The 8,892-nt window shown below is 49.0% G+C and overlaps 1 protein-coding gene across 1 annotated transcript in view; it reads right to left on the reverse strand.

Annotated features, from left to right (window-relative positions):
- Positions 1-7,483, reverse strand: part of LOC139274950 (LIM domain only protein 7-like) — a 251,471-nt gene extending 243,988 nt beyond the window's left edge. The window contains exon 1 of the mRNA XM_070891719.1: positions 7,399-7,483. Within this exon, the coding sequence (XP_070747820.1) occupies positions 7,399-7,467 (69 nt within the window). The 5' untranslated portion in view covers positions 7,468-7,483. The remainder of the gene's footprint in view (positions 1-7,398) is intronic.
- Between the last annotated feature and the right edge of the window lie 1,409 nt (positions 7,484-8,892).

Below are 8,892 nucleotides of genomic sequence, written 5' to 3' on the forward strand. Positions count from 1 at the left end.
GAGGAGAGAGAGAGAAAGGGGGGGAGAGAGAGAGAGAGAAAGGGGGGAGAGAGAGAGAGAGAGGGAAAGGGGGGAGAGAGAGAGAGAGAGAAAGGGGGGAGAGAGAGAGAGAGAGAGAGAAAGGGGGGAGAGAGAGAGAGAGAGAAAGGGGGGAGAGAGAGAGAGAGAGAGAAAGGGGGGAGAGAGAGAGAGAGAGAGAAAGGGGGGAGAGAGAGAGAGAGAGAAAGGGGGGAGAGAGAGAAAGGGGGGAGAGAGAGAAAGGGGGGAGAGAGAGAAAGGGGGGAGAGAGAGAAAGGGGGGAGAGAGAGAAAGGGGGAGAGAGAGAAAGGGGGGAGAGAGAGAAAGGGGGGAGAGAGAGAAAGGGGGGAGAGAGAGAAAGGGGGGGAGAGAGAGAAAGGGGGGAGAGAGAGAAAGGGGGGAGAGAGAGAAAGGGGGGAGAGAGAGAAAGGGGGGAGAGAGAGAAAGGGGGAGAGAGAGAAAGGGGGGAGAGAGAGAAAGGGGGGAGAGAGAGAGAGAGAGAGAAAGGGGGGAGAGAGAGAGAGAGAGAGAAAGGGGGAGAGAGAGAGAGAGAAAGGGGGGAAGAGAGAGAGAGAAAGGGGGGAGAGAGAGAGAGAGAAAGGGGGGAGAGAGAGAGAGAGAGAGAGAAAGGGGGGAGAGAGAGAGAGAGAAAGGGGGGAGAGAGAGAGAGAGAGAAAGGGGGGAGAGAGAGAGAGAGAAAGGGGGAGAGAGAGAGAGAAAGGGGGGAGAGAGAGAGAGAGAGAAAGGGGAAGAGAGAAAGGGGGGAGAGAAAGGGGGGGAGAGAAAGGGGGGAGAGAAAGGGGGGGAGAGAAAGGGGGGGAGAGAAAGGGGGGGAGAGAAAGGGGGGGAGAGAAAGGGGGGGAGAGAAAGGGGGGAGAGAAAGGGGGGGAGAGAAAGGGGGGGGAGAGAAAGGGGGGGGGAGAAAGGGGGGGAGAGAAAGGGGGGGGAGAGAAAGGGGGGGGGAGAGAAAGGGGGGGGAGAGAAAGGGGGGGGAGAGAAAGGGGGGGGAGAGAAAGGGGGGGAGAGAAAGGGGGGGAGAGAAAGGGGGGGAGAGAAAGGGGGGGAGGAAAGGGGGGGAGAGAAAGGGGGAGGGGGGGAGAGAAAGGGGGGGGGAGAGAAAGGGGGGAGAGAAAGGTGGGGGGAGAGAAAGGGGGGGAGAGAAAGGGGGGGGAGAGAAAGGGGGGGAGAGAAAGGGGGGGGAGGGAGAAGAGGAAGGGGGGGAGGGGAGAAGAAAGGGGGGGGAGGAGGAGAAAGGGGGGGGAGGGGAGGAGAAAGGGGGGAGGGAGGAGAAGGGTGGGGGGGGAACCAGAGATTGCATGGCTTGGTGCTCGTTTAATTGGATTATATTAACTAAACACCAAATGTCACCACTCTGTCGGAAATTCTACTTCATAGTAGTGTTGGTGTAACCATTAGCATTAATTCACATGTTTCTCACCAATATATACTCCCTCAGCCTCTGCACCAAGCAACTCCTCCTCGATAATTTAAAACTCCACTAAAATGCCATGCCCTCTCTCACCTGATTTCTCTGCACTCATGTCCTCCCTTCTCCTCTCTCCCACCATACAAATTCTCCAACCTATATACATGGTCACCTCAACTGTGTCAATTCACATGGCCTCTCTACTATTATTGTTCTGATCACAGCCAAGGCCATCTCCAACCAATTCTTGTATCCTTCACCAACTACAAGACCCCTACCGCCTTCCATGCCCACTTAGATGCCTTTCAAATAAACTCGTCCCCAAAGTCACTTTCAAACTCCTAACTGCCTGGCATTTGGCCATTCATTTGCCATGACACAGACTTGGCAACAACTTGTGTATTGACTCAGCCCAGTCGATCCTGCACAGTCCTCCACACTAAACATTTTGGGGCTGATGCTTAAGTTGGGAGAACTGTCCCACACACTTGTCAAGCAATGGTTTGACATATTTTGTATTCACAATCATATCTATTCGCCAACATTCCAGACACCTTCACCATCTCTGGGTATGTACTGTCCAAAAGCAGGATAGACCCACTAAAGGTTGGGCACAGTGGTATACAGTCAGGTAGGAGTGACATTGGAGTCCTCAATACTGACTCCAGTCTGAAGTCTAATGAATTCAGATAAATGGTCAAGGAAACCTCTTGCTGACCACCAATTAACTCTGCCACCTCAACGAACAAATCCGTATTCCTCCATGTTGAACTTGGAGAAAACACCAAGGGAAGCAGAGCACAGAATGCACTCCAGGTGGTCGACATCAAAGTCCCAAATCAAGAGCTGCTGAGTACTGCTATCATTGAACGAGCTGACTAAGTCCTGATGGACATAATTGACAGATTGGGCCTGCATCAAGTTATAAGGGAACCAACACAGGGGAGTAACCTACTTGGCCTCACCATCACCAAGCTGTCGCAGACATGTCTATCCACGATAGCAGTGTTCGTATTCCCCACCATGTAGTCCGTGTGAAGACATCCTCCATTGTGCAGTGTGGCACTGCCACTGTGCTAAGTGGGATTGACCAAGGGGAGATCTAGCAACCCACAACTGGGCATCCACAAGTGCTGTGGCTCAGCCCAGCATATTTCTACTTCTCGACGCCATCGAGTGGGAAAACCAACCCTAGTCAATAGGGAATCTAGAAGGGAGTACCAGGAACAACACCAGCCATATTACAGGTACCAATCGAGTGAAACTACAACAAAGAACTGCATGCATACTAAACACCAAAAGCAGCAGGCTTGAGACAAACCTAAACAGTATCGCAAACAACGGATCAGAGCAAGGCTCTCTAGCTCTACAGATCCAGTCAGCTGTGGTGTTAGGCAAGTTAGGCAAAGCCTCCTTGATAAAGTGCAATATTCCCACTGACACCTGGGAATCCCTGGCCAAAGATCACCCTAAGTGGAGGAAGAGCATCCGGGAGGGCACTGAGCACCTCGAGTCTTATCGCCGAGAGCATGCAGAAAGCAAGCGCTGGCAGCGGAAGGAGCGTGCGGCAAACCAGACTCCCCACCCACCCTTTACTCCAACCACTGCCTGTCCCACCTGTGACAAGAGTCTGTAATTCCCGTATTGGACTGTTCAGTCACCTGAGAACTCACTTTTAAAGTGGAGGCAAGTCTTCCTCAATTTCGAAGGACTGCAGGAGGAGGGGAGAGGAGGGGAGAGGAGGGGAGAGGAGAGGAGGGGAGAGGAGAGGAGAGGAGAGGAGGGGAGAGGAGGGGAGAGGAAGGAGGAGGAGGGGGAGGAGGGGGAGGAGGAGGAGGGGGAGGAGGAGGGGGAGGAGGGGGATGAGGAGGGGGAGGAGGGGGAGGAGGGGGAGGAGGAGGGGGAGGGGGAGGAGGAGGATGATGGCGGCGGCGGCGACGACGACGATGATGGGACACCTTAAACATCAACATCCTCAACCATGGTGCAGCCCACCATATGAGTGCAAGAGACAAGGCTGAAGTGTTCACAAGTATTTTCAGCCAAGTGCCAAGTGATGTACCCTACTATGCCTCCTCCCAAATTCCCCACCTTCATAGATGCCAATCTCCAATCAACTAGTTTCATACTAAATGACATTCAACAGCAGCTGTAAGTACTGGACACAGTAAACATTATGGCCCCTCGCAAAAGCTTGGTGGTTGTGCAGAAGACGTGCATGAGAGCTAGGCACTCCCCTAGAAAAATTGTTCCGGTACAGCTATGATACTGGCATCTACCAGACAATGTGGACGACTGGCCAAGAATGTCCTAGCCACACAAAAAAAAAGCATAAAAATCAAACCCAGCACATGACTACCCTGTCAATAAAGTGACAGACAAAGTCATCAATAGTGTTAAACGACACCTACTCATCAACATTCAGTTCGAGTTCTGCCAAAGCTCCTCAACTCCAGACCTCAGCACAGCCCATGGACACAATAGCTGCTGAGGTATTCAAGAGCCACTATATTTTTCCCTTTATCATTGCTTCCATCTTCTGTTCTCTGCAGTTGTTAACAACCCCAGTTACAAGGCGACAACACAGTGAATAGACATATTCATCGATACCAATAGCCACTTCTTAATAAGCCATGGCTCAGTGGGTAGCACTCTCCCCTCTCTGAATCAGAAGGTTGTGGGTTCATGTCCCACTCCAGGGCAGCACTGAGACTGCTCCACTGTCAGAGGTACCATCTTTCGGATGAGATGTTAAGCCTGCTCTTTCAATCTATATTAACGACTTGGAAGAAGGGACCGAGTGTAACGTAGCCAAGTTTGCTGACAATACAAAGATGGGAGGAAAAGCTATGTGTGAGAAGGACACAAAAAAAAAAATTGGCAAAACGACATAGGCAGGCTAAGTGACTGGGCAAATATTTGGCAGATGGAGTATAATGTTGGAAAATGTGAGGTCATGCACTTTGGCAGAAAAAAAAAATCAAAGAGCAAGTTATTATTTAAATGGAGCAAGATTGCAAAGTGCAGCAGGACCTGCGGGTAATTGTGCATGAAACACAAAAGGATAGTATGCAGGTACAGCAAGTGATCAGGAAGGCCAATGGTATCTTGACCTTTATTGCAAATGGGATGGAGTATAACAGCAGGGAAGTCTTGCTACAGTTATACAGGGTATTGGTGAGGCCACACCTGGAATATTGCGTGCAGCTTTGGTTGCCATATTTACGAAAGGATATACTTGCTTTGGAGGCAGTTCAGAGAAAGATTCACTAGATTGATTCTGGGGATGAGGGGGTTGACTTATGAGGAAAGGTTGAATAGGTTCTACTCATTGGAATTCAGAAGAATGAGTTGTGATCTTATCAAAACGTATAAGATTATGAGGGGGCTTGACAAGGTGGATGCAGAGAGGATGTTTCCACTGATAGGGGAGACTAGAACTAGAGGGCATGATCTTAGAATAAAGGGCCGGCCATTTAAAACTGAGTTAAGGAGAAATTTCTTCTCTCAGAGGGTTGTAAATCTGTGGAATTCACTGCCTCAGAGAGCTGTGGAAGCTGGGACATTGAATAAATTTAACACAGAAATAGACAGTTTCTTAAACGATAAGGGAATAAGGGGTTATGGGGAGCCGGTAGGGAAGAGGACCTGAGTCCATGAGCAGATCAGCCATGATCGTATTAAATGGCAGAACAGGCTCGAGGGGCCGTATGGCCTACTCCTGCTCCTATTTCTTATGTTCTTATGACATAAACAATCCCGTTAGTATTTCGTAGAAGAGCAGGGGAAGTTATCCCCGGTGTCTTGGCCAATATTTACACCTCAACCTATATCATTAAAACAGATTATCTGGACATTATCTCATTGCTGTTTGTGGGAGCTTGCTGTGTGCAAGTTGGCTGCCACATTTCCCACATTACAACAGTGACTGCACTCCAAAAGTGCATAATTAGCTGCAGAGTGCTTTGGGACACCCTGAAGGGTACTACAGGTGCAGCGCCCAGAATCCGGAACCCTCGGGACTAAGGCCGCGTTTTTCTGACGTCACGAATCCGGAAACACCCGAGCCCAGCTTCGGATATTTCCGGATTTTAGAACGACAGAAAGGGGGAGGGTCCCCACTGAGGAGCTGTTCAGGCCACCGGCCCCGTCGATGAGGTCATCGGGCAGGGCCCCGCCGCCAAGGAGGTCCCGAGGTAAGGGCAGCGGCGGTGAGGCGAGGCCTGAGGTCGGGCAGCGGCGGGACCCCAAGGTCGGTAGGGTCGGCGGGTCCGGGTTCCGGAACATTTTACGGAGTCCGGACAACCCTGCCACCGATCGGTCCAGAGTCCAGAACTCCAGATTTTGAATACTGCACCTGTATATAAATACAAGCCTTGTTTTTAATCAGTAGCTGGAGAATAGGAGTTAGTTCCCACACAATCCATTTTCCCACTCTAGCTCAAGCCTTTGACATTCTGCATCTCAGGAAAAGGACCAAAATAAGTGGTATTGAAATCAACTCCCGAGACACAATTCACACTTTCAGTTCTGTAACTTATAATCCATTTTATGACTTGAACTGTTTGTCAATAAAATGAAATAGACTCTCAAACAAGTGAGCTGTACTAGCTTTGGCACCATTTATTTAGGTGTGTCATTATATTTGAGTTACAGATAGCAATGGTGAAGGTATCTGCCATAAAATAATTACCTCCTTTTTAAGAGATTTCAGTTGTGTGAAAGGATAAAAACATGTTGAAAGCTTCCCTTAATTACGTGTTAGAAATATTCATCATATCATAGGCAGTCCCTCGGAATCGAGGAAGACTTGCTTCCACTCCTGAAGTGAGTTCTTTGGTGGCTGAACAGCCCAATACGAGAGCCACAGACTCTGTCACAGGTGGGACAGATCGTCGTTGAGGGAAGGGGTGAGTGGGAATCTGGTTTGCCGCATGCTCTTTCCGCTTGATTACTGCATGCTCTCGGCGTTGAGACTCGAGGTGCTCAGCACCCTCTCGGATGCACTTCCTCCACTTACAGCAGTCTTGGGCCAAGGACTCCCAGGTGTCAGTGGGGATGTTGCACTTTATCAGGGAGGCTTTGAGGGTGTCCTTGTAGCGTTTTCCACTGCCCACCTTTGGCTCGTTTGCCGTGAAGGAGTTCCGAGTAGAGCATTTGCTTTGGGAGTCTCGTGTCTGGCATGCGGACTATGTGGCCTGCCCAGCAGAGCTGATCGAGTGTGGTCAGTGCTTCAATGCTGGTAATGTTAGCCTGAATGAGGACGCTGATGTTGGTGCGCCTGTCCTCCCAGGGGATTTGTAGGATCTTGCGGAAACATCGATGGTGATATTTTGCAATATTATAACCCAAACAACAGCGCATGTCGCAGTATTGCATTCTACTGATCATTTCCCATTGATCTGCCTATCCAATTACAGAAGTGTTAACTTTACAGGAAACTTGCTATCGAAACTGCAGACAGAGTAGGAAAGAAGGCCGGTCAAAACAAAAACCAACGCATATCGAACTACTAAATCTTGCCTCTTTGACATACAAAAATCTCATCGTAAGATTAACGAGATAAGCATACATTCAGGAATAGCTAATGAGCCCCGGGGGAACTGCACTCCAATCAATCATTTGCTGAATGGAAAATCAATAACCATTAAAAACTTTGCACAGAGCAGAGCAGCACAGTAAACTTTCAGTGGTGGTTTTAAAAAAATGTGTTCACTCATCTAACAAAAGTAATAATCCACAGAAAATCCAGCATCGCATTCTTTAAGCTTTGATTCACATCAAACGCGATTTTGACTCCGGTTCAAAGGATTCTTTATTTTTCTGTGCTGATAATGCGCCAGAATGAAATATCTACCAGACCTGCTATTATTTTATTGTTTTAAGAAAGTGACGACATTACAATATTTTAAAATCCCAAATACTTCAAACTCCAGAAAAACTCATGAACTCACCTCCACCCATCGCTGAGCTTCCACGAATGCCAACACATGATCGGGATCCTGTTGCTCTCTCCACTCCATCGCTAGCTAAGCAAATACTGCAACAACAACAAAAACACACACACAGTTATTTTTTAACCAACACCTTTGCTAAACCACAAGGTTAGAACAGGCGAAGAATGCAGTTGCAATTAAAATGAAGCGAGAGAGAGAAGAGGTCAGACGATTTTGCAGCTTACTCTCTGCACAGTTGTAGCCACAAGGCTGGGAATAGGCGCTGCAACTCGCTTTAAAGCTGACTGTTATGTGGCTAAGTAAAATCGACTTCAAATTTTACTCGCGAGTGCGGAACTGGACCGTTCTCCAGCAGAATGTGTCTCCTCCTCCTCCCGGTGACGGAATCAAACATTCCAAGTGCAAAAACTAGGAGGTCCACCTGCTTATAGCCCAAGTGGTCACCTTTATCCCCATGTCCAGGAGACAGCTCGCACACTTTGGCCACCCCTTCCCCTCCACCGGGCTTAAAGAAACATGTTTTTTGTTTTTCAAACTCAAGACAGGAGCCGTTTAATTTCCCCCCCCTTAAGATTTCCCTTTGGAAACTTGGTCATCCGCGCAGTCTGCCTCACCTGGTCTTCGCCTCCACCTCTGGACACTTGCAACTCGTTCTTTTTGTGATTGGCGCTCTCCTCCCCTGGGGTGGTCGATACTTCCTCGCACACTCACCTGCACTCGCGTCACTTCTCACCTGGGTCTCTCGGGAGAACCATCAGTCGCTGAACAGTTCCGCCAACCCGCCCGGCCTGTCACTCAAAGCTACCGCCCGCCCCATTGCATGGTAATGAGAAACACTCCAAAACCGCAGCACAGAGTCACCGCCCGGCGGAAACCCACCCCCGTTTGGTGTGTTGTGTCTAACTGAGGTTCTGTTGTTGGCATTTTAAAAGCCGTTGATTGTAGCAAATGGAAATGGAGCTAGGTTTACAAAGATTCAGATGCTAAAAGCAAACTCTGCTCAGTCTGTCTGCAGAGAATTCCAGCATCTTATTAACCCCAGACTATCAGAGCACTGTTCTGACCCCAGAGTATCAGAGCACTGTATTAACCCCAGAGTATCAGAGCACTGTATTAACCCCAGAGTATCAGACTGCTGTATTAACCCCAGAGTATGAGCACTGTATTAACCCCAGAGTATCAGAGCACTGTATTAACCCCAGAATATCATACCACTGTATTAACCCCAAAGTATGAGCACTGTATTAACCCCAGATTATCAGACCGCTGTATTAACCCCAGAGTATGAGCACTGCATTAACCCCAGAGTATCAGAGCGCTGTATTAACCCCAGAGTATGAGCACTGTATTAACCTCAGAGTATCAGAGTGACAAATCCAAGAAAAATGTAGGGAGCAGCATCAACTTCTGTACATGGCTTTCTTTGACCTCACAAAGGCCTTCGACCCTGTCAATCGTGAGGGATTATGGAGTGACCTCCTCAAATTCGGC

The sequence above is a fragment of the Pristiophorus japonicus genome, chromosome 10, assembly GCF_044704955.1.
Source record: "Pristiophorus japonicus isolate sPriJap1 chromosome 10, sPriJap1.hap1, whole genome shotgun sequence".
NCBI lineage: Eukaryota > Metazoa > Chordata > Chondrichthyes > Pristiophoridae > Pristiophorus > Pristiophorus japonicus.